The sequence below is a fragment of the Neophocaena asiaeorientalis genome, unplaced genomic scaffold (assembly GCF_003031525.2).
Source record: "Neophocaena asiaeorientalis asiaeorientalis breed wild unplaced genomic scaffold, Neophocaena_asiaeorientalis_V1.1 scaffold96, whole genome shotgun sequence".
Classification (NCBI taxonomy): domain Eukaryota; kingdom Metazoa; phylum Chordata; class Mammalia; order Artiodactyla; family Phocoenidae; genus Neophocaena; species Neophocaena asiaeorientalis.
In genome coordinates this window covers 170,189-195,679 of record NW_020175831.1, presented here as the reverse complement: position 1 = coordinate 195,679, position 25,491 = coordinate 170,189, and the positions used below count along the sequence as shown (strand labels likewise).

General features: G+C 41.1%; 1 protein-coding gene across 1 annotated transcript in view; it reads right to left on the bottom strand.

Moving 5' to 3' along the window:
- Positions 1–13,014, bottom strand: part of METAP1D (methionyl aminopeptidase type 1D, mitochondrial) — a 79,617-nt gene extending 66,603 nt beyond the window's left edge. The window contains 2 exon segments of the mRNA XM_024732916.1: positions 12,578–12,725; positions 12,727–13,014. Coding sequence (XP_024588684.1) covers positions 12,578–12,725; positions 12,727–13,014 — 436 coding nt within the window.
- Positions 13,015–25,491: the final 12,477 nt, after the last annotated feature.

Here is a 25,491-nt window from a genome sequence, read left to right as displayed (position 1 = left end):
CCAAGGCCAGTACAGTGTAAATGGTACATACCCCACTATTTAGTTTCCTTTTGTGTTTCCACAATACTTGGGTCAAATCTCCTCTTTCCCCATTAATTTGTGCATTATTGCTTTGTGATCAGAGGATGCAGTTTATACAATTTTTCTTTCTAGAACTTACTGAGGTTTTCAGTGGCATAACTTACCATCTTTTATCCTATTTTGTGTATATTTGTAAAAAAAAACCTAATCCAAGGTATCAAATTTAATATTAAATCAAATTTACTAATTATAACATTCTGAAATCCAATAACCTTATTATGTCTACTTAAATTGACAAATTAGAGGCATGCTAGTTTCCTATTACGATTGCGGTTTTATCCATTTTTCCTTTTATTTTTAACAGCTCTTGCTTTATGTATTTTAACATGTTATTTGACTCAAAGATTCATTATTAATAACTTTATTGTATCACTATTAACTAGCCACTTTTCATTCATTCATTCAAAAAATCTTTATTGAGTGCTTATTATGTGCCAGGCATTGTTCTAGGTACTTGGGATACATCAGGGAAAAAAACAAACAAAAATCCTTCTCTTTGCCAAACTTATAGTCTATATATGTGGGGAGGTAGGCAACAGACAACATGACAAATAAATAAGTCATACAGTGTGTTAGAAAGTGTTAAGTGCTATGAGTAGGGCCTTACAGGACATTATGAGGAGTTTGGCTTTTACTCTGAGTGAAGTAGGTTTTCAGCAAAAGAATGACATGATCTGACTTAACATTTTTAAAAGTTCAGTCTGGCTGCTGTGTTGAGAATCCAGTATAGGAGGGCAAGGGTAGAAGCAGGGAGACCAGTAAGTGGTTACTGCAGTAATCCAGGTAAGATATGATAGTGACTCAACTCAGGGTGGTGACAGTGGGGTGTCAAAAATGCATTCTGGGTATATCTTAAAGGTAGATTTGGGGCTTCCCTGGTGGCACAGTGGTTAAGAATCTGCCTGCCAATGCAAGGGACACGGGTTGGAGCCCTGGCCCGGGAAGATCCCACATGTCGCAGAGCAACTAAGCCCGTGCACCACAACTACTGAGCCTGCACTCTAGGGTCTGGGAGCCACAACTACTGAGCCCACGTGCCACAACTACTGAAGCCTGCGTGCCTAGAGCCCCTGCTCTGCAACGAGAAGCTACGACAATGAGAAGCCCGCGCACCGCAACGAAGAGTAGCCCCCGCTCACCACAACTAGAGAAAGCCCGTGTGCAGCAACAAAGACCCAACACAGCCAAAAATAAATAAATAAATAAATTTATTTTTTAAAAAAGGTAGATTCAATGGGATTTCTTGACAGACTGGATACGTGAGAGAAAGAAAGGAATTGGGGTTGATCTGAAGGTTTATGGTCTGAGAAACTGACAGGATAAAATTACCAACAACTAAGGTAGGGAAGTCTTTGGAGTGGAGCAAATTTTAGGGAAGAGATTAGAAGTCCAGTTTTGGAGTTTTGCACATGTCGATTTCGACATTTGGAAATGTCAAGTAAGCAGATGGATGTATGAGTCTGGAATTTAGGAGAAAGGTCTTGGTTGAGGGCATAAACATGGGAGGCAACAGCTTAATGGGTTATTAGAGTCATATGACTAATGAGATCATTAAGGGGATAGTGAGGGTAGAAAGAGAAAAGGTCCATGAACCTCTTTGTCCTCTTTGATGCTTTTTGCCTTAAATTCTATTCTGTCTAATATTAATATTCTTACTTTGCTTTTCTCAATGGATAGTTCTCTATTGACACATTTGACCTTGGGTTAACTTTCTAGCTCTGTTCTCTTTGGAAACCTGGCAAATGTGGAAAGTCAGCCATGATACTGAGTAATATCACTTATGGTAAAAATGACTCCCGATTAATAAACTTCATCTAGACTATAAATATCTGGTGATAGGGAATTCCCTGGCGGTCCAGTGGTTAGGACTCCATGCTTTCACTGCTGAGGTGCAGGTTCAATCCCTGGTCAGGGAACTAAGATCCCAAAAGCAGCGTGGGCAGCCAAAAAAATATTTTTTTTTAAAATTAATTAATTTATTTATTTATTTTTGGCTGTGTTGGGTCTTCGTTGCTGCACACGGGCTTTCTCTAGTTGCGGTCAGTGAGGGCTACTCTTTGTTGCGGTGCGCAGGCTTCTCATTGCAGTGGCTTCTCTTGTTGAGGAGCACGGGCTCTAGGCACACGGGTTCAGTAGTTGTGGCATGCAGGCTCAGTAGTTGTGACTTGCGGGCTCTAAACCACAGGATCAATAGCTGTGGCTCACGGGCTTAGTTGCTCCGCGGCATGTGGGATCTTCCCGGACCAGGGCTCGAACCTGTGTCCACTGCATTGGCAGGCGGATTCTTAACCACTGCACCACCAGGGAAGTCTAAACAAAATTTTTTAAATAAATAAATAAATATCTGGTGATAAGCCACACTTGTTGTGTGTGGTGACTCCAAGTTTTGTGGGAGATATTTTGTGACTGCCTGCCTGCATGTACTACCTATAAGTTGTCCTTTAGGTTTTCCACTGAAAATTAATTGCTGCTGGCTCTTAGATATTACATAGTGTTCTAGTTAATACTGCTTTGTAACGAGGTACCCAAAAGTTAACAGTGTTTTAACAGAACTAATAATTTTATTATGCTCATGGATTCTTTGGGTCGGGAATTTGGAAATGAATGTCTGAGGCTGCATGATATCTGAGGCCCTGAGTAAAGAAGAAGACTTGGCTGGGGATGACTCTAGGGCTGTGGGCTGGAACCATCTGAAGGCTCATTCACATGTCTGGTGCCTGCAATGGGATGACTCAAAGATTAGGTCTCCTGACTGGATAACTTTCAAAGAACCTCTTCAAGTGGCTTGGCTTCCTCACAACACAGCAGCCCCAGGGTAGTTGGGTTTCTTACAAGGCAGCTGAAGCTGCCAGCACGACTGTTCTAGTGAACAAAGCAGAAGCTGCATCTCCTTTTATGACAGCCTTGAAAGTCACACAGCATCACCTCCCCAATTCTCTTTTGGTTGAAGTAGTCACAAGACAGTCTAGACTCAAGGGGAGGGGACACAGGTTCGAGCTCTGGTCCGGAAGATCCCATGTGCTGTGGAGCAACTAAGTGAGACCCCACTTCTCAGTGGGAGGGGTATCAAAGAATATTGATATTCTAAGGGAGATGCTATTGTTTTTTCAAATCATCTTACTTCGAGAAATTAATGAAAGTCACGCATATTTTCCTTCAGGAAAGTGTCCATATAGACAAAATTTTGCATGTATTTGAGGAGTCCATCTTCTTCTTTCCCATTGTATTCAAGAAACAGCCTTAGATATTCTCGATTCATTGACACGTATCCCATCAAGAGGGACTCTATATCCCCTTCCCCGAATCTGGGCTTCCTTGTAATTGCTTCAACCAATGGAGAACATCTGCTAAAAGGGAAGGGACATTTCTTGTGCTAGATACTTTCACAGGTTCTCCCACTTAATTTCTTAATTTTCATTTAACTTAGATAATTTTAGACCCTTTCTTTTTTTGAAAACAGGTGAAGAAAGTGAAATTCAGAAAGGTTAAGTTGTTTTTTTTAATAGACATAGTTTTTAGAGCAGCTTTAGGTTCACAGAAAAGTTGAGTGGAAAATTACGTTACTTTTTAAATTCGTGTGATAATAAGTTGTAGAGACAGGATCCAAAATCAGATCTTTACCAGTTGCTTTTTCTGATATATAATCACTCTCTAGATATTAAGAAGCATATTATTCTAAGCACAAGATCTGACGTTTCACTAGATACAAAACTGAACCTCTTGCTGCAATGTGAAGGACTAACACCATGGCACTCAACTTGCAACAAACACTGCAGGATGTTCAATCCTTTCTTACTCTATAACCTCCTGCTTTAACATTGTTATAGTAAGAATTCCCTAAATTCATTTTTTTAAATGCTATTTCTGTCAATTGCTTTTGCTCTTCTTTCTATAATCTTTCGATCTTGCTTTAGGATTACATTTCCACATTGAGTGATCCTTTCATATACTTTCAGAAAATTAAGGAAGTAGATACCCAATTAAACATAAATCCACACAGTTCTAAACACAACTCATTGGTCACTTTTGGAGGATAAACTTGTTATTTTAAAATCTGGTAAATACAGAGAAAAAAATCAAACATTTAACTTTTCAGGATGAGGTCTATCAGGGTAATCAAATACTTGACGAGAAAGTTTCTTTCTGTAGATATCTTCTAGCTAATAAACGCAGAAGGAATGACTGAATTAAAATATTACCATTTTGCAAAGTCTTAATGAGCTAATGGAGCCAAGTAATGATCAATAACATCACATAAAGCAATACTCTAGGAAGTATTCTTGCCCAAAACAACAACAACAACAAAAAGTGTAACGTAAATCAAGTCAGGCCTTGGGTCTAACTGCCAGTTAATAGAGGAACATTTTAAATGACTCCACTGGAAATACAGTCAGCAAAATCCAGAATGTCGAAAGCTCCATGCCGAGTCAGTTGCTTCAACAAATAAATTTCAAGAAAAAAAACCTGGGAAAATAAACTTACTGAATAAAAAAAAAACCCTGACATCCTCTTCTAGCCATGTTGGCATAACTGGTGCTAGAATTCCTTCCTGCCTTAAATGACTAGACAACTCGACAAAACGTGAAGGAGCTATTTTTTGGCATTGGCTGCTGAACAATGTAGGACAGTGAAACTTGAGGGTAAATAAGTACACAAGGTGAGCCCAGATTGGCTCCAGTGTTCTGCCTGGGGAAACCGTCCCAAATGTGGCCTTGGGAGATGGAGCCCAAGCCAAGCACAGCCCCTCACTGTTTACTTAGGGAGGCAGAGAGCAGAGGGCTGGCTGCTGAAGCAGCTGGAATTTGTGCAGTACTGAGGGTTCTGGGAAACAGAGAGGCACAAGGCCTACCAGACAGCGGCTGGTGCAAGGCTGAGAGCTGAATAGAGATTCCAGAGGTTGCAGGGCTGGGAGAAGTTGAAGTCTTAGCCCAACCCGAGTAGACGGACCTCACTGAGCCCCACAGGCATTCAGTGGAATAAGAACTGAATAAGTGGGCCCTCAGTGGAATAAGAACCACGCACATGCAGAGCAAAGGTGGGCAAATTAAGACCTGTGAGCCAAACCCGCCTCACTGTCTTTCTTATAAATAAAATTTTATTGGAATATAGCTATGCTCATTTGTTTATATACTGTCTATGCTGCCTTTGTACTATATTAGCAGACTTGAGTGGCTGCAGTAGAGACGATAGGGCCCACAGAAGTTTAAGATATTTACTATCTGGCCCTTTATAGAAAAAGTTTGCTGAACTCTGCACTAGAGTAAGAGCCACACTCTAGTACTAAGAGCAAAACAAACAGATCCACCAAGGAAGAAAACCACGCCTGGCGGAACAGCATAATCTCCACAAGGTATTATCCACTTGGGAAGAAGATACAATTATATATATGAAGCACAGAAAAATGTGATCCACAGTCAAGAAAAAAAAGTCAATAAAACAGAAAAAGACCCTGAGATCACCCAGATGACAGATTAACAGATAAGGACTTTAAAACAGCTGTTATAAATATGTACATACAAGTACTTAAAGGAAAAGATGGACGTGAGTAAACAGCTGGGAAACCTCAACACAGAAATGGAAACTGTAAGAAAAGAACCAAATGTAAATTCTAGAACTGATAAGTGCAATATATGAAGAAATTTTAAAGGCTCCTGGCTTTTGGAGATACATAATGAAAAATCTACAGATGAAATTATGTATCTGAGATGTGCTTCAAAATAATCCAGCTTGGGGAGGGGAAGTGGCTGGGGGTAAAGATGAAACAAGAGCTGCCATAAATTGATGACTATTGTAACTAGGTGATGGGTATGTACTGCTCTCTCCACTTTTCTGTATGCTTGAAATTCTGCACATTCAAAAGCTAAAAAAGAAAATCCAATCTCTACAAGAAAAAACCGTTTTAACTGAAAAACAAGATAATGTTCAAATGAAGCTTTGCATATATCTTATTCTCCTCCCATCTTGCCAAATTCCCAAAGATACATAGCATCCACTCTGCATTTTCAAAGATTCCCAATGCTTGGGGAAAGTGAACATTTCATAAAAACTGTGAATATTTATGTAGGTGAATGCCATTCTCTCTATCTTTCTCTCTCTCTCTGTATGTTCTACGCTTTGACACACATGGATATATCAATATTTGATTTCACAAAATAAGATTATATTAAATTGCTCTATAACTTGCATTTTCCAAATAATATATGTTGTGAATATCATTCCACATCAACAAATAGAGGTCAACACCTTTTTTTTTTTTTTTTTTGGTTAATGACTGCACAGCATTTATCATTGAGGGTCTACGTGCCTCAATGTGTGTATTAAAGTTCGTAATTTCAATGGGAGACAGGAACTATGCGTTACAGAAAGCTATTTCAAGCAGAGGGAAAACATAAGAGCACACATGGCTTGAGGGACAAGTCTGACTTTAGGGAATTCAGGGTCATGATTTGATTGTTAAGTATGCTTTAATTTATGTAGTAACAAGCCATATCATAACAGAGTTTATTTGTATTTGTATTAAGGTACTTGTTAAAAAAAATCATATAGCAAAAATCCACCTCCATTCTCAGCTATCAACATGAATAGAATTTAAGTCACAGGAAGCTCCTCATTAATAGTATTGATATTTTCCAAATCATCCATGGCCTGCATCCCAAAAGATGATTTCTAAGTTGGTTTGATGAAACTGAGGATACATTTTCCTACTGAAGCTATACAAAACAGTAAGGATCTCAGGTCAGTTGACAAAAGTTTAAAGTACCTAATTTATTATGTAATATAGCCCCTCCCCTACCTGGAGGTTAAATTTTTGAAAAACCACTATCATAAGAAAATTCTTAGTGGAAGAATCTATGGCCTTAGAGTCACAAATGAACAAAAGCACTTGTAAAAATTTGTACATTTGTTAAAAAAAGACAAGAATAATAAAATATTAGTAGCATTATATGCATCTCAAATTACAGTAATGAGTATATATAAGTAATTTCCAGTTACCATTCCTTGATCATGGAAATCTTAAAGGTGTTCCTTTCCTATATTATAAATTACATAGACATTTTGCTTTGTTGCAGAGAATATGCACAGTAAAAGAAATTTTTCCCTTGGGTCTGGTCCCATTCAAACATTTGATATCTTTTGTATTTGCTTGGTTGGTTTTTTCTTTTATACAGTTTAAAAAAAAAAGGTTTGGAAAATAAAAATGCTATCTTCTCAATGTATAAAATTCAAACACATCAATTATAAAGAAAGTAAAAATCAGTACAATCTCACCATCTGGAAATAAGAGCTATGAACACTTGGGTGAGTATCATGCTAGATATTTCTTTGGGCATGTATACATATAAGGAAACAAAGATACAAACTTTATGTAAGTGGGATTTACTGTTCTATACCAGCCTTTTCTCCTCTATGCATGTCCATGACTTTTTAAGTCTACAGTATATCTACATCATCTTTTTAATGGCTGCACAGCACGCCATTGCATGGATAAACTATAATTTATTTAGTCATTCTCTTACCAATGGACATTTCAGATTATGGTGAATATTTCCCAGTTACCATCATTATAAAGTAACATTCTTATTTATCCAACTTTGTACACTCATCTTATTGTTCTCGCAGGATAAATTCCTAAAAGCAGAATTGTTAGGTAAAAAGTATGTATACCTTACACCTTGATACACATTGCCACACAGCCCTCTGGAAAAGCCAAACTATTTCACACACCCACCAACTGTGCCTTTCTTAGACTTTCTGCTGGACTTGCCCACAATCTGCCCCCTCTCCTCTCACTGGCATCAGTTCCCTCCACATGGATTGTGGAAGGACAGCAGGATAGTGATTAGGTCCAAGGGTTTACTTCCATCAGCTTCCTTCATCTCTCCCATGACTACACTGCTTAAGCCTTAAGCATTTCTCTTTTAGATTTCTTCCCTTCCCCCTCCCAACCTCTTTTTTCTAATTATCTCCAGTAAGTCTGACTCACAACTCACATTACCTGGAATTCTCACAGTTGCCCAAAAAGGTATACAGAAGTAACACTGCCTTAAATTAATCTTGGAGGGAGATGGACTATAAAAGGGGGTGGGGGCAGGGAACAAAGTCACTAACTAGGCTGGTCATATGACAAAAACTGACATTTTGAGATAAATTATTCTTTAGGCCTACCATATAACTTTTGTGAACAAATGTTCCTACAGGAAGTTGCAGTCTGAAAGGTCTTTCATTTGGTTATGAAACTGAGTACTTACTATGTATACACATTGTATGCCAGGTTTTGGGAAGACAGAGATGAAGAAGATAAGATTCTTGTCTCTAAGAAGCTCCCATTCTAGCAAGGGAGATGGAGGTGTAAACAAATACTTTTCAGATAAGTGTGCATACTCTGATACAGGGTAATAAGCGTTGTGATAAAGGCATGCCCTGAGTGCTATGTAAGCAGACTGGGTTAGTTTAGCCTGGGCAGAGGCAAATACAGCTTCAAAGGAGAGATGGCATTTAAGTGTGGCCTTGAAGGATGAATGGTTTGCTGGGTGAAAAAAGACATTGCAGGCAAAGCAATTAAGGAGGTACACAATGGCGAACCTTAGCAGGGATATGAGGTTAGGAAACTGGCAGGACCTAAGGCTGAAAAGGTAAACTGAGGCCAGACTGAGATGGTGCTATCCTTCGATGCTGAGGGATTCAGACTATCCCAGTAATGAAGAGTCCCCAGAGGTTTTTTTAGTAGGGAAGCATCATAATCAGATCTGAATTTTAGAAAGACAGCTGGTTGTGGGGAAGAAGGTGGACTGAGGTGGAGACCAGTTACAAGGGATGGTAAAGAATTATACCCAGACCATGCAGAAAACTGGAGGCATCCAAGAAATGGGATTTACTGACTCACTGGACACAGACACTGAAGGCAGTGGTGGGGACCAAAAGCCCTTAAATACTTACACTTAGGTACTGCCTGGATGGCGATGCCATTACTGGAGACAGAGTATATATGCGGAGAAGCAGATGTGCAGGAAAATATTCATTTCCATTTTGGACTTGTTGAGCTTAAAGGGCCTGTGAGACATCTAGGAAAAGATACCTAACAGAGAGCTGGCATTCAGACCTGGTGTTCCGTTCCAGGGGATACTCTGTTGATTTTTAAAAACTGTATAGATTTGACAGTCATTGAGGTAGGTAAATTTGATTGCTGACAACCAAGAGAGGAAACAGGGATGAGGGCTTAGAACAGAATCCTGGGGAACACTAATATTTAAAAATCTAGAAGTAGAAGAGCCTAGTGGAAGTCTGGGAAAATCAGAGAAACAGGAGGCAAGCCAGGAGAGACTGGCTCAAAAAAGGAACAAGAGTGTAAAAGAGAAAATATGCTCCCTTCTTTGCCTTCACCATTCCTTCCCATACTCACTGGGCAAAGGATCTTACGTGCCAGCTTCAAGAGCTGGAACAAAGATTCTAATAAAGTGGGAACTGGGAGTGAGAGATTAAGCAAGGACAGAGCTCCTGGGGCCACAGGGTAGGGATTTTGCACCGTGATCAGGGATTTAGTGTCAGTGCTAATACCAGGAGTACCTTCATCCCATGATAGAAGAGAACAAATTTGGCCAAGCTGCAGGGCTTGCGGGATCTTAAGCGGGATCTTAATTCCCTGACCAGGGACTGAACCCATGCCCTCGGCAGTGAAAGCACCCAGTCCTAACCACTGGACCGCCAGGGAATTCCTCAGAAGAGAACAAGTCTTAACAGCCTCTCAATTCAGTAAGCTCTTCAGCCAGGTACTGTGCTTATTAAGATACACATATAGATAAGACATGGTTCCTGCTCAACAAGAATTAACAATCTAGTTAGGAGTGGGGATGGAGAGAGGAAGTAGGTAACTACTATATAGAGGATGTACTATGATTAAAGCTACAATGAGCTGGAGAGTCATGAGAGAAACCTTATGCCCTTCTTAAGAGGTTAAAAAATCTCTTCTGGCACTTCCCTGGTGGCACAGTGGTTAAGAATCTGCCTGCCAATGCAGGGGACATGGGTTCGATCCCTGGTCCGGAAAGATCCCACATGCCATGGAGCAACTAAGCCCGTGCGCCACAACTACAGACCCTGTGCTCTAGAGCCTGCGAGCCACAACTACTGAGCCTGCGTGCCACAACTACTGAAGCACGCGCGCCTAGAGCCCGTGCTCCACAACAAGAGAAGCCACTGCAATGAGGAGCCTGCGCACCACAACGAAGAGTAGCCCACGCTTGCCACAACTAGAGAAAGCTCACACACAGCAACGAAGACCCAACGCAGCCAAAAAAAAAAAAACAAACTCTTCTTCCCATTTTCCAAGAGGGAAAGGTGCACATAGATGCTGACGATAAATCCTGGCACATAAAGACTTATAGTGGATTAATTTACATCAATCTAAAAGGGTGAAAAGGAGGAAGAGAGAAAAGAGAGTACCCTTCATAAATTTACCCTTCATTTTCAACCCTGGGGGGCGGAGAGCAGGTGGTACAGGACAACCTGTCTGCAATGCATAATAAAAGTAATTATGAATAACCCATAAAGGGGCCTTTCCCTATCACTAAATGTCTTCCTGATGACACATTTTCCCTCCCTCTTCTAATCAGAAGATCCCCCTCTTCGAGTCAGAAGATAACCCTCTTGTGGGGTATAGTGGGATGGGTTACTATAGCTATTTCTGTAATAGCTTTTTCCAAGACTGTCTGAACCACCATTTGTCAAAATCATAAGTCACAAAAAAGATGAATATGGAGCTTCCCTGGTGGTGCAGTGGTTGAGAGTCCGCCTGCCGATGCAGGGGACACAGGTTCGTGCCCCGCTCCGGGAAGATCCCACATGCCGCGGAGTGGCTGGGCCCGTGAGCCATGGCCGCTGAGCCTGCGCGTCCGGAGCCTGTGCTCCGCAATGGGAGAGGCCGCAGCAGCGAGAGGCCCGCGTACCGCAAAAAAAAAAAGATGAATATGTTATTTCTATACTCTGCAAAGAGATTATATACATATGCATACATATATGTGTGTGTATATAACACGTGTGTGTGTGTGTGTGTGTGTGTGTTTTGGCTCCTCTGCTCCTCCTTGACTATCTGCCCAGATCCTCTTCACCATTACCTGCAGTGCACAAAAAAGAAGTCTAAACGCCATTATTTCTTGTCAAAAGAGGAAACAGAAAAAAAGTAACTTGATTAGTAAACAGAGTTTGGATTGGAACCCAGATCTTAAGAGATGTAAATGGGTGCTCTTTTCACAAGGCTGTACTCTCACACTGGCCTTCACTCTCCCTTCCAACCAGTCCAAAATACTGCCTGCATCACCTTCCCTTTACACATCTCTCATCTCATATCTTCCTGTGGCTCCTTAGTCATCTCCACTAACACTATTTTACACTGAAAGACTGAGGTCTATCTGCCTACCAACCTCTTTCCTCTCTAAAAACATCTTCCTTTTTACTTCTCACACATGTTCATCATACTTGTCCTGTCTCATCTGAACTTTGCACACTGATTTCTGTGAAGAGACCATGCCATGCAGGGCAGAGGAATGAGCACTTAAAAAAAAAAAAGAAAAGAAAAGAAATCGGTGCCATGTTCAAATGCCCATTTTGCCTCTTACAATCTGTGCAATCTTAGTCTTATTACTTAACCTCTTTGTCTCACTTTTCTCATCAGCAGAGAATAATGCCTAACTCACTGGGTTTTAAAAGGTAGCTAGCATATGTTAGGTGCTTAACACAGTATCATGTACTTCAAAAGCACTTAATAAACGGTAGCCATTTACTGTGAAAATAATATTTGCCTCATAGGACTGTTGTTCCTACATGCCTGAAACCTAAATAGTCCTTGAAAATATTTTAATTTCCTTCTTCCCCCATCCTTGAAACAACTTCCTAGTTCTTTCCAACAAAGATTCAGAAACCGGTTCAAATCCAACAAAGATTCACCTGCAAAAGTATTTGCACATTTACTAAAATCTCACCACTCACACAAGAGTAACACCTACTGAAAGCTAGCCAGACAAAATTTCTCCTCTTCTTAACTTTAAGTCAATGGAAGAGAATAATCACATTTTGCAAGTTCCCCAAAAGACGTGTTGAATCATGCCAACGGATACAAGTTGCTTTCTCTGCGGCAACTGGGGGTCGAGGCGCATTTCAGTTACTGTAAGTTCATTGCTCCGCCTCAGGAATAAAAGAGTTTGCTACAGCAAACACACAACTGACGTGGGAGAAGAAAACCTCAGACAATGTCCCATAAATCTCAAGGAGGGACTGCAAATAGATGCCACGCAGTGACGAGATCTAGGCAAGTGACAAATGAACACTTGTGGGTATGTTCCTGTGGCAATGTGTCATCGTGTGTCTGCGTCTGTCCGCAGAACTGAAAGCACATTCGTGTGCGCCGAGATGTCTGATCGCGGACGTGTGTTCCTTTGAACCCGACTGCGTAGCCAGTGAGCGACAGTGAGAAGCCCCGCGGAACTGTCCCCCAGGTGCTTACCTCTCCGGACGAACAGGTGGACGCCTCTGGGCGCCGCCATGTTGGCGTCGGTCACGTGGCCTCGAGCTCTCGCCCCCTCCTCGCCCCGCCCCGCCCGTTGGAGCAGTCCAGTCGCAGCGGTGCCGAAGACCGGAGGCGCCGAGGCCGCCAGAGGGAGAGTGCGCGTGCGCGGCGGGAGCTGACTGCGGGAGCCCAGGCGGCGGAAAGGCTCAGGCACCGGGGCCAGTAGGGGAATTCGCGGCCGGCCGAGCCCGCTCCGGCCGCGAGACACGGGCTCCAGCCGCGGTTCGCGCGCTCGCTCTGAGCCCCCGCGCCCAGGTGGGATGGAAGAAGCCTGTCAGGTAAGCGTGGTATCCAATATTTGTAGCATCAACATTTTGGTGCATGGAAACGTAAAGTTGGGAGGAAAAAATAAAGCACAATCTAGCGTTCAACATAGCACTTTGCATCGTCTACTCTTTGTTGCAAATTATTTCCCTGGATTCAGTTGAAAGGTAAAATTTGGTTCAAAGTCACCAGCTGCCCCTTTGCTGTCCCAGAATCTACATTACTCAGCAGAGACAACAGACAAGACAGGATCTGTGTGCAGCTGCAAAATCTATTCTGGGTACCAGAGTGGGTATAGTCAGGGGACTTCTCCTTCCCCAAGGACACCTCGAGCTCAGCGGTATTAAGTGGAGTCTTAATCCTAAATTTGACTTTTAACAATGAGAGGATGACGTCTGCCAATTGCGCTGCCGAAAGATGAAGGCTACAGAAGGCCAGTTATGAATCAAGCGAGGGAGCTGATGTATTCCTAGTGATGACAGTGTCAATTTTTACCAAATTCGCTGTTCCTCTTATCTGCATTCTGGGGCATATTTCCATTCTGTCATGGACCAGGTATTAATCATCTTGGTAGCCTGGTACCCAGCAAAGAACCTGATATTCAAGGAATGTCTGGTGAAGGAATTGAACTCTGCATGGACCCAGTCAAACCAAGAATGTAACAGTCTCCAAATGCAGTAAAGATTGATAAGGATTCTTGGTGAACATGTATGATGTCTGCTAATTAATATTTAAGAATTTAACTACACACTCCGTGAAAAACCCAGACAATTCAGAAGTGATTTTTTTTTTTTTAATTTTTTTTTTGGTGCTACACGGGGCCCTCACGGCCGTGGCCTCTCCCGTTGCAGAGCACAGGCTCCGGACGCGCAGGCCCAGTCGCCCCGCGGCATGTGGGATCTTCCCGGAGCGGGGCACGAACCCGTGTCCCCTGCGTCGGCAGGCGGACTCTCAACCACTGCACCACCAGGGGAGCCCCCAGAAATGATTTTTTAAAGAAAGGGTAAATCCCCTTCCTCACCCTCTCTACACACCACAATCCCACTATTTAGTCAGCCACTGTGTGTGTCACTCCATGCCTTTTACAGGCAAATATGTGTAAAGATTTTAAATGGAATCACTTACTGTTGCAACTTGCTTTTCCACTCATGAACATCAAATCTTAGAACACTTAGAGCTCATTCTTTTTAATGACTACATAGTCCTGATGTTTTTACTTTTTTTCCCACATCTTTATTGGAGTATAATTGCTCTACAGTGTTGTGTTAGTTTCTGCTGTACAACAAAGTGCATCAGCTATATGTATACATATATCCCCTCTTGCGTCTCCCTCCCACTCTCTCTATCCCATCCCTCTAGGTGATCACAAAGCACCAAGCTGATCTCCCTGTGCTATGCAGCAGCTTCCCACTAGCCATCTATTTTACATTTGGTAGTGTATATATGTCAATGCTAGTCTCTCACTTCATCCCAGCTTCCCCTTCCCCACTGTGTCCTCAAGTCCGTTCTCTACGTCTGCATCTTTATTCCTGCCCTGCCACTAGGTCCATCAGTACCGGTTTTTTAGATTCCATATATATGCGTTAGCATACGGTATCTGTTTTTCTCTTTCTGACTTACTTCACTCTGTATGACAGACTATCCCTCCACTGGGTATGTACCCTGAGAAAACCATAATTCAATAAGAGTCATGTACCACAATGTTCATTGCAGCTCTGTTTACAATAGCCAGGACATGGAAGCAACCTAAGTGTCCATCGACAGATGAATGGATAAAGAAGATGTGGCACATATATACAATGGAATATTACTCAGCCATAAAAAGAAACAAAATTGAGTTATTTGTAGTGAGGTGGATGGACCTAGAGTCTGTTGTACAAAGTGAAGTAAGTCAGAAAGAGAAAAACGAGAGTGAGTTTGGGTAGTTCATTAGAGGACACATCTATACTTCTTGGAGACCGTTTTGTATGCTTTTGGGTCACCTTGAAAGATAAAAAGAAAAAATGTTTTCCACTGAGGTAGATAAAATATACAAGGATGAGAATGAAAAGTACTCTTTCAGGTGACTTCAAGCCCCACGTTTTTCAAACGCAGATCAATTCCAAGGAGAGAGTTTTTGAACGTGCTAATCTGTCCTCAGTGTAACTGAAGCCAACAATCTGAGTGCAGGAAAGGAACCTGAGAGTTAGCAGAACACCGAGTCTCAAGAAGTGTGCAAAAAAAAAGAAACCTAGAAGTCCCTAGAGAAATGTCAGAAGGCATTAAGCCCAATTTCAAACACATCTGAAATAGAACACATGTTCATGTGATTCAGCTCAGCCAATCCTTGGAAAACCAATGCACAATTTATTTCCCTGAAACTAGAAGGAAAAGGAAAAGGAAACACTATGAGAACTCAGGTGGCACCACCATAGTGGAATCCAGTGAGGAAATTTCCAGTAAGTTCAGCAAGGATGTGGATATGCAGGATGAGCTAGAAATGAAGCAGACATGAACTTGCACAGGTGATAGCTTGTGCACCGATTCTTGATTTAGGTTCTTTCATCACATCCTTCTGACCTTAGAAAGATTAAGAACTGCCAGCATGTGTCCTCCAAAATCATCAATTTATGAGATATATGCATACTGATCAACGGTATAAAAAAGGGCTGGACCCCTGACATCTAAGATCCGTGGCAATTCTAACATCTGTGATCCTGGGTGTTAGGGCATTAGATTGCTTTCATTTAGTTGAGTAACTACTACTGACTCACTTCTCTACTCCATTTCTGCCCATCTTCCCATCTGTGAAATGAAGGTTAATTATGTTGTGGCACTTCATTGATTTGAACTCCCACCATTATTCATAGTTTGTACTTGTGTTTCTTGAAAAAAAATGCTGAATAATTTTTCAAAACCAGGGTTCAAGAAATAAAGTATAACTTCCTAATACCTTCAGTTTCTGTGTCCAGAAATTCATTCTTAAATGTTAAAATATTTTTATTAATTGTGATTAATTATTGCTTTATAGGTCATTTACCTTGGCTTTTTAAAAGATTGTCTTATTAGCATCTTTTAAAATCTAATCTTCTTTTATTAAAGAAATAAATCAGAAATAAATTCCGATATTCTCATTTTTAAAAAGTCATTTTTTTCTTTCCTCCTTCTTCTACTTAATGATAGTTTATTTTAGACTTATATTACATAAGTTTTTCAAAAGCTGTATATAAGTTTGTGATAAAATTGAAATTGGTTTCTATAATGTAGATACTGAATTTGTAATTCAGGTTAACAATTTAAAATGCTCTAGGGATTATGCTACATGAAGTAAATCTCTTTTTTTCCCTTAATAAATTTATTTATTTATTTTTGGCTGTGTTGGGTCTTCGTTGCTGCTCACAGGCTTTCTCTAGTTGCAGAGAGCAGGGGCCACTCCTTGTTGCGGTGCTCGGGCCTCTCACTGTGGCGGCCTCTCCTGTTGCAGAGCACGGTCTCCAGGCATGCAGGCTCCAGCAGTTGTGGCACGCGGGCTCAGCACTTGTGGCTCGATGTCACCAGAGTGCAGGCTCAGCAGTTGCGGCGCATGGCCTTAGTTGCTCCGCAGCATGTGGGATCTTCCCGGACCAGGGCTCGAACCCATGTTCCCTGCGTTGGCAGGTGGATTCTTAACCACTGCGCCACCAGGAAAGTCCCAGTAAATCCTTTTAAAAATAAATTTTACTTTGTAATACATCATCCTGTAACTTGTTACACAGTTTAGATTTTTAAGTACTTATGAAGATTACTTATAATGCAAGATACTTAAAAACATAGACTATAAAATGAAGACTAAGGTGCTTACATATCTATAGAAGAAGCTTGTTACATATGAACACATAAGACTAACTGAAACAAACTGGTGTTTCCTACTAGGCACAAAGCAGGTTCTGTGGCCTGCTGGGGGAAACTGGTGCCCTGGGACCTGCACAGCTTCAGTAGGGCTGTCATTTAGCCTCAGGTGCCTTCATTCTCCCTTTCTGAGCTTGCTTCTCAGTTTTGTCATCTGAATCAGAAAAATTAGCCTTTTGGTTTAATATCAGGATCATTTCTTAGCAGTTTACTCTATGGCTTGAGAGGAATATTTCCCATCCTGCCCTCCAATTTTAGTGTGAGGAAATACTTTTATTTATTTACATTTTTTAAAGCTTTTTAAAAATTTTATTTATTTATTTTTGGCTGCATTGGGTCTTTGTTGCTGCATGCGGGCTTTCTCTAGTTGCGGTGAGCGGGGGCTACTCTACATTTTTTTTAAGTCAAATGAACATTCTTTCCATGAACTTGGAGTCCTGCATAAACATAATCTGCACATATAACAAGGAGCTGTCAGGTCCAGCTTCAAATGATTCTCTGTTCGGGCAGAAAGTTTCTAGGGCACTCTCAGCCAACTTGCTGGTAGAATGTTGTTTCCTATACCAATCACTTGAGACAATGATGGAGATGTTACTGGGTAATCTAGGGGGACCTTAGAGAAAATGTTTTCTTGAGGAAAAGTAGGGTCACGTGCAAGAGGATCTGTCCGTGCTGTTTGTGCCTTGCTTCCTTCGTCTCTAGCAGTGTCAAGAGGAAGCCAGGAGGCAGGGGAGGGAAGCTGGCATCATGTGTGATCCTCCTGCCCCCCCATTTTTGATTTGTATAATGACGTTTTCTAGGCCGTGTAACTCCTAGGCAAATGCAACTTTAAGTTCCACCCCCTTCTAACAAGATTGCCCTACCTGAGCTCCTCCTACATGGAAATTCTGAAGATTCTGTGGCTCTCCAGCCATTTATAGGCCTAATCCAAGTGGGCTCAGCAAGTAGCATGCTGCACCCTCCCGAGCAGCCTGTCACTGTGATTAAGCAGAGTGGAATGGGATCAGATAGGGCGAACTTAGCTTAACTTAACTTAGACCAAACTTTGTCCCAAGGGAGTTGTTGTTGCCCTCAGGCACAGTATGGCCCACACTCATTTAAAGCCGCTCCAACCTCTTGGCTTGAAAGATATTATGGGAGATTTGTAAGCAGAAATAGTGCTTCAGCATAACAGCCTGTCCATTGTTGGAGCAGCAGGCCACCTGGAATGGTGGCAGGGGCCAAGGGAGGGAAGAGATGGGAAGGCCATAAGGAAGAGGATGAGGGTGGTCCCAGACCTCACTCACTGATGCATCTGAGTTTTATCTTTTTTTTTTAATTGAGGTATAGTTGATTTACAATATTAATTGCAGGTGTACAACATAATGATTCAAAATTTTTATGGATTATACTCCATTTATAGTTATTATAGTATATTGGCTGTATTCCCTGTGTTGTACAATGTATCCTTGTAGCTTATTTACCTTACGCATAGAAGCTTGTACCTCTTAATCCCCTACGCCTATCTCTTGCCCTTCTCCCCTTCCCTCTCCCCACTGGTAACCACTCGTTTGTTCTCTGTATCTGTGAGTCTGTTTCTTTTGTGTTATACTCACTAGTTTTTTTTATCTTTTAAATTCCACATATAAGTGATAACATACAGTATTTGTCTTTCTCTGTTTGACTTATTTCACTAACTATAATATACCCTCCAGGTCGATCCATCCACGTTGTTGTAAATGGCAAACTTTCATTCTTTTTTATGATAGGATTCTGTTGTACGTATACCACATCTTCTTATCCATTCATCTGTTGATGAATACTTAGGTTGTTTCTTGGCCATTGTAAATAATGCTGCTATGAACATTGGAGTGCATGTATCTTTTCAAATTAGTGTTTTTGTTTTCTTCGGATATATATCCAGGAGTGGAATTGCTGGATCATATGGTAGTTCTATTTTTAGTTTTTTGAGGAACTTCCACACTATTTTCCACAGTGGCTGTTGAGTTTTATCTTGAGAGACAGGGCTTCCCTGACCTCATTGCTTGGCACTGGCTCTAAGGGAAGCTGGGTTAAAGCAGAAGTGGTGTATTTGCCCCATGAAATCTAAATAAAAACGTGTACCATTATCGACTATCATCCATTCTCAATTACTAAGCCCTGGAAAAGTAACACCTGCTTACACACTTCTGGAGAATGAAGAATTCCATGCAGAGTAAGGAAGAAAGGCAAAAAGTTTCCAAGAGAATTTTAGTGATCAGCCAATCAATAAATACTTAAGTGCCTACTCTAGGCTCCAAGGAGATGTGATATTACTTTTGTTCGTAGGAAGCCAATCGGAAAGCTGAGACTAACATGCTCACAAAATTGTCCATAAAGAAAGACCAAGTACCCTTGAGACTATAAGCCTCTTAGGAGCAACACCAGGTGTGAGGGGTCACAGATTTTGGCTATCCCTGGCTGCCAAGAACTGAGAAAAATGCTGAACTCTAATTATATAAATTCCCAGGAACTTGCACCTGTTAAAATCCTTCCTGCAAAGATGAAGGTGAAAAGGAAATAATGCTTTCTTTACCATCTCTAATCCACATTTGTAAAAAAAGAGAAGGGAAAATGCTCTCGATCTCATTGTTAGAATTTTTTAAAGTCTGTTTTGGTTTTCCTTTTTTGTTTACACATGTATGTAATATGTGCTCTTTAAAAACATTTTAAAAATACGGAAGTGTAAAATATAGAAAGTAGAAGTTCCCCAGAAAAGCTCTTCCCAGGTAATCACTGTTAATACTTTGACCTGTGTTCATCCAGAGTTCTTTCTGTGCATATACCATTTGCTGAACTTTCTAAGGGAAGTTACCTGTTTTACTGTGACTAGTCACACATCTATATAGAATAAAGGACAGACTAGGCAAACCACATGTGAGAGGACAGGAATGCATAGTATTACCTATGTCTTTGTTGCTGTCTGCTGTACATTCTCTTTTCCTTTTGCCCTCACTCTGCCCTTGTTTCTCTTCTTCCAATGTCTCCACCCTTCTATAAGATTACTCCTCTTACTGTTTTTTCCCTTTCCCTCCTGAAATGATGGTACATTCCTGGTTACCTTCTCCTATGTTTTCGTCTTTGCTTACCCTTCTGCTGGGTTTATGGTTCTGTGTTTACTGTAGTGTGTTTGAGTAAACAGTGTCCTGTAGGGTTATGTGAGACCAGTTCATATAGAAAGCAGTTGGACCACTAAGATCAGAGGTTGAAAATATTTGTGATTTTGACATTTCCTACCTAGAAGTATGAAACAGTACTCCTTGGTCAGTGAACAGTTATGCAGACTACACTGCAGTAAGAACCTCCAAAGTGGACATTATGAAATAACAAGGGATTTAATAATAGAAAAAGAAAACTAGTCTGTGTCCCTTTTCCCTCTCCCACTCTCCACCTCCACTCCCCAAACTGGCTGACAAACTAAGCAGAAATGCACTACTGCTTAAATTGCATTTCTTAACTCACTCAACAGATTGTGCATTCAAGACGGAAGCTGTTGAAACAAACAAGGGGGCAGATGCTGCCTCGACCTCTCTTCCCATTGAGCTCAGCTCCTCTGTGCTCCCCCCCATCCACTTTAACCCAGAGAATAACCTGTCTGGAGAGCATTCTCCTCATCTGAGGCACACACAAACATCACCACGTTTTCCTTTGCTGGAGAAAGGATAAAGGAAGAAAGGCGGCAGCTGCTCCAGGAGCAGAGAGCAAACAAGCCTCACTGTGGTGGTCCCACAGTCTTCACAAAGGGGATTCGGAGAGCTAGGCAAACACACTGCACAGCCCAAGACTTCTGCACAGATTCACCTGCCAGTGTTATTCATTAAAGATCTAAAGAACTGTCCAGGTGAACTGAAAGTCTAACCAAAGCACGTTTTCCAACTGGTCTTTTATGGAGTTGGAAGAGGGAGAATACAGTTGAAGAACTGGAAAGGGCTTTAAAGATCACCTAATCCAACTAGAACTCTACCCCTTCCAATTTTAAGGTAAAGCTAGTGAGGCCCGGAAAGGTTGTAGGAGAGAAGATTCGCCCCTTTTCCAGCCTGTGTACATTGTAACACTGGAGGTCTTAAAAATTTTTGTTTTATAAGACATTTATGAGGCATTTCTTGTAGCATTTTATACGCAACAGCTCTTCAGATGTTCATGAGACCGCATTACACTTTTACTGCATTATATTTCTCCACAGGGTTAATGAAAAGCCCCCCAAATTATGACATGAAAAATTTCAAAGCATTGGTTTTACATTTAGTGTCTGTTATTTCATAGGGCCAGTGTGTCAAAGATGGGAACAGTTTGCTTTTGGTAGCCAAATAAAGCGTATGGTAAACTATGGTTCCCTGGAGAATCAGTTTCCAAAGAAAAGAACTGAGTATAGCCACTTTTTTTTTTTTTTTTTAAAGAAAGCTCTTTACTCTCTTTTCTTTTGGCAAATTCTGCTTTGTGGAAGTCAGGCTGAGCACAATCTCACTGTTTAAAGGTGCCACTTACCTGCTTCAGAGAAACTTGTTTTTAAAATTTCCTTAGTTTACGGTTGTATTTTATTTGACAATTATATGGCGCTTCAGTTGCTGAACAATATTATTTAAACAAAATTTTATATCAAGGTAACACATATTTGGTTTTAAAAAGCATGCAATTATAACAAGGTTTACAACGAAAAGCAATAGTCTCCCATCCTACTGTCTCCCAGTTTGACCAAACTCAACCAATCTGAACTGTTTTCGTTTCTAGTTACTGCTCAAAGCCATGCCAATTATAGTTGATTATATTTAGACTCTGACTTTCTTTACACTTTTTTCGTAATTTCCTATTCTAATTTGGACCAATTACTTTTGTAGACATGTTATTCAGTTGCCATCCTCAGATTTTTTTTATTGGAATCAGAATAGTTTTACTATTTCCTGTACTCCACATCTTACGTGCTCTGATTTCACCTTCATGCCGTTGAAATAGATCAACTAGTAACTTCATCAGAAAGTGTGTGAAGTAAGTTTTCTGATTTCATAGATTTCCAAAACCACCTTTCTTTTCTCTCACACTTGGGTGTAGGATTCTTGATTCAAAATCATTTTCCATCAGAACTCTGAAGTCATTGTTCCATTGTCTTTTAGCATGAAGTATGGCTGATAAGGAGTCTGGTGCTGTTTAAATTCCCCTTCCTCTCCCAAGTTTCCCCCTCTGAAAGCTTTTAGCACTTTTATTTTATGCTCAGTGTTTTGAAATTTAATAATGTAGTCTACATGTGGATCCTTTTAGGTAAGTGTTATAGTGGTTAAAAACGCAAGTGAAGGGCTTCCCTGGTGGCGCAGTGGTTGAGAGTCCGCCTGCCGATGCAGGGTACACGGGTTCGTGCCGCGGTCCGGGAAGATCCCACATGCCGCGGAGCGGCTGGGCCCATGAGCCATGGCCGCTGAGCCTGCGCGTCCGGAGCCTGTTCTCTGCAACGGGAGAGGCCATAACAGTGAGAGGCCCGCGTACCGCAAAAAAACAAAACAAAACAAAAAACGCAAGTGAATTATACTGCCTGGGCTAAAATCCTATCTCTGCCACCTACTAGCTGTGTGACGTTGGTCGAAATAATCTCCCTCGACCTCACTCGAAGAGGATACCATGTGTGCCTCTGAGGGTTGTTGTGCGAACTGAGATGACTGTTACAAGTGCTTAGCAGATAGTAAGGGCTCTATAAATGCTAGTGATGATTTAATCCTGCTCAACCTTCAGTGAACTCTTCTAATTTGAAGATTCATGTCTTCAACTCTGAGGAATTGTCCTCCCTTTCTTTGATAATGTCCTTCTGTTTGCTTTTCCTCTCTGAAAATAAGCCAGCTATCAGATTTCCCTCATTGATTTCTCTTTTCTCTCATATTTTCTCTTTTTTGATGTTCTAGGGAATTTCTTCAACTTTATACCTCAAGTTTCTGCTGCTTGAATTATAATAATCATTTAAAATTTCTAAGAACTCTTTCTTATGCACTGATTGTTCCTTTTTCATAGTATTGTTTTTATTTCATATATACAATATCTTTCCCAAGTCTTATTTTGAAAACATAAAAGCATAAAGGTTGAAAGAATCACATAGTGAACACCTGTATATCCCTCCCACCTAGATGCACTAATTTAAAACTTTTGTCATATTTGCTTCATTTCTGTTTATGTACATATGTCTATGTATGTATGTGTATGCCATTTACACAAACATACTTTTTTCCTGGACCATTTGAATGTCAGTTGCAGATGTCATGACTCTGTTCCTAAATAGTTTAGCATGTGACTTCTAGGAATAAAGACATTCTCCTACACAATCACAGTACCATTATCACAACGATGAAAATTAACAGAATTCCGTATCGTCTAATATAGAGTCCATATTCAAATTTCTGTATTGTCTCAAATGTGTGCAAAACGTACCAAAAAGTAAAATGTCCATGCCTTTTTAAAAATTTTTTAATTTATTTTTGGCTACATTGGGTCTTCGTTTCTGTACATGGACTTTGTCTAGTTGTGGTGAGCAGGGGCTACTCTTCCTTGCAGTGTACGGGCTTCTCATTGCGGTGGCTTCTTTTGTTGTGGAGCATGAGCTCCAGTAGTTGCAGCACGTGGGCTTCAGTAGTTGCGGCATGCAAGCTCTAGAGCGCAGGCTCAGCAGTTGTGGCGCATGGGCTTAGTTGCTCCGCGGCATGTGGGATCTTCCTGGACCAGGGCTCGAACCCGTGTCCCATGCATTGGCAAGCGGATTCTTAACCACTGCACCACTAGGGAAGCCCCCCAAAATGTTCATGCCTTTTCACTCAGCGATTCCATCACTATCTTGCATACATACCCCCACCACATGTACAGAATGAAATGTACACAAGAACGTTCACTGCAGCACTGCTTGTAAGAGCAGAAGATAGGAAACTGCCTTAAGTGTCCATGAATATAGGATTGGGTTAAACGCATTGAAACCAAACTATGGAATAAATATCCAACAGCTGTTTAGAATCAAGGAAGTGTTCTGATATGCACTAATAAATATATGAGTTAAATTTAACTGGAAAAGATTCCAAGTACTGCATGTAGTATATCACCATTTGTGTTAAAACAAAAAATGATGGCTTTCTGAAACTGATAATTAACTCTAAGGGACAAAAGAGAAACTGGGAAAAGTAACTGCCTCTGGAGAAGTGACTTAGGTGACTGCGTGGAAGGGAGGGCAGTTTACTTATCAAATACTCTAATTCATTTTGAATTTTGTACTATGTCCATGTTACATAATAAAAAACAGTCAGTGCTTAATGTGGGTGAATATCCAATCCCATATAGCAGTGGTTCTTAACCAAGGGTGATTTTGCCCCCCGGAGGACATGTGGCAATGTCTGGAGACATGTTTGGTTGTTACAGCTGGAGGTGGGGATAGTACTGCTGGCACCTAGTGCATAGAAGCCAGGGGTGCTATTAACCAGCCAATATACAGGTCAGCCTGGCAAAACAAAGAGTGATCTGGCCCAAAATGCCAATAGTGCTGAGGTTGAGAAACCCTGCTGTAGAGCAATTCTTCTGGATGATAAGGTTTGAGAAGAGCTAAGCAAGACTAAAGGAATAAACAAAAAGAAAGTCATGTGCATATGCCTGTTATCATCGTGCCTTTAAGGTACATCATATTTCTAGTAGTATAGGAAAGAAGTATAGGTTGGAGAAGTCCAATATGCTCGTTTGCATAGCTGATTCCAGATTGATACAGTATTATGCTTCTGTAACCTTAGTTGGTGTTAATAATTTTAACTGTTGTGAACAGTAGTACGGTCACTTTAAGAATGAGGTCAGGGCTTCCCTGGTGGCGCAGTGGTTGGGAGTCCGCCTGCTGATGCAGGGGACACGGGTTTGTGCCCCGGTCCGGGAGGACCCCCACATGCTGCGGAGCGGCTGGGCCCGTGAGCCACGGCCGCTGAGCCGGAGCGTCCAGAGCCTGGGCTCCGCAACGGGAGAGGCCACAACAGTGAGAGGCCCGCGTACCGCAAAAAAAAAAAAAAAAAAAAGTACGTCAGACTAAAGTCCATGATTTCTAGACTTTAATCTGTAAGTATACTTGCACATGTATGCACAGCACATGTACAAGAACATGCATGCATTGCAGCACTGTTTGTAACGGAAGATACTGACACAACCTAAATAATAGGGGACTGGTAGAGTAACTTATGGTATATCCATACAATGGATACCATGCAGCCATAGCTCTATCTCCAAGATATCATTAAGTTTAAGGAATTCCTTGGTGGTCTAGTGGTTAGAACTCTTGAGCTTCCACTGCAGGGGGCCCAGGTTCAATCCCTGGTCAGGGAACTAAGATCCCCCAAGCCATATGGCACAGCCAAAAAAAAAAAGAAAAAAACAAAACCCCCCCAAACCAAGATATCATTAAGTTTAAAAAGCAAGTTAGAGAACAATATCTCTAGGAGGTTACCATATGTATATATGATACATAGAAGATATATATGCTCATTTATACATATATCTCTGAAAGACATGCAGGATCTCAGAAATAGCGGTTGTTTCTAGAGGACTGGGGCAAGGAACTTTTCACAGTATGCCCTTTTGCATTTTTGTACTATATGCATACTACTTTTTATATACATAGACAGCTCTGCCTAAGTCAATGAGTTAATGCACTGTGTAACACCACTGCAATGCATAATACAAGGAGAATGAAATATGTATTACAATAAAGA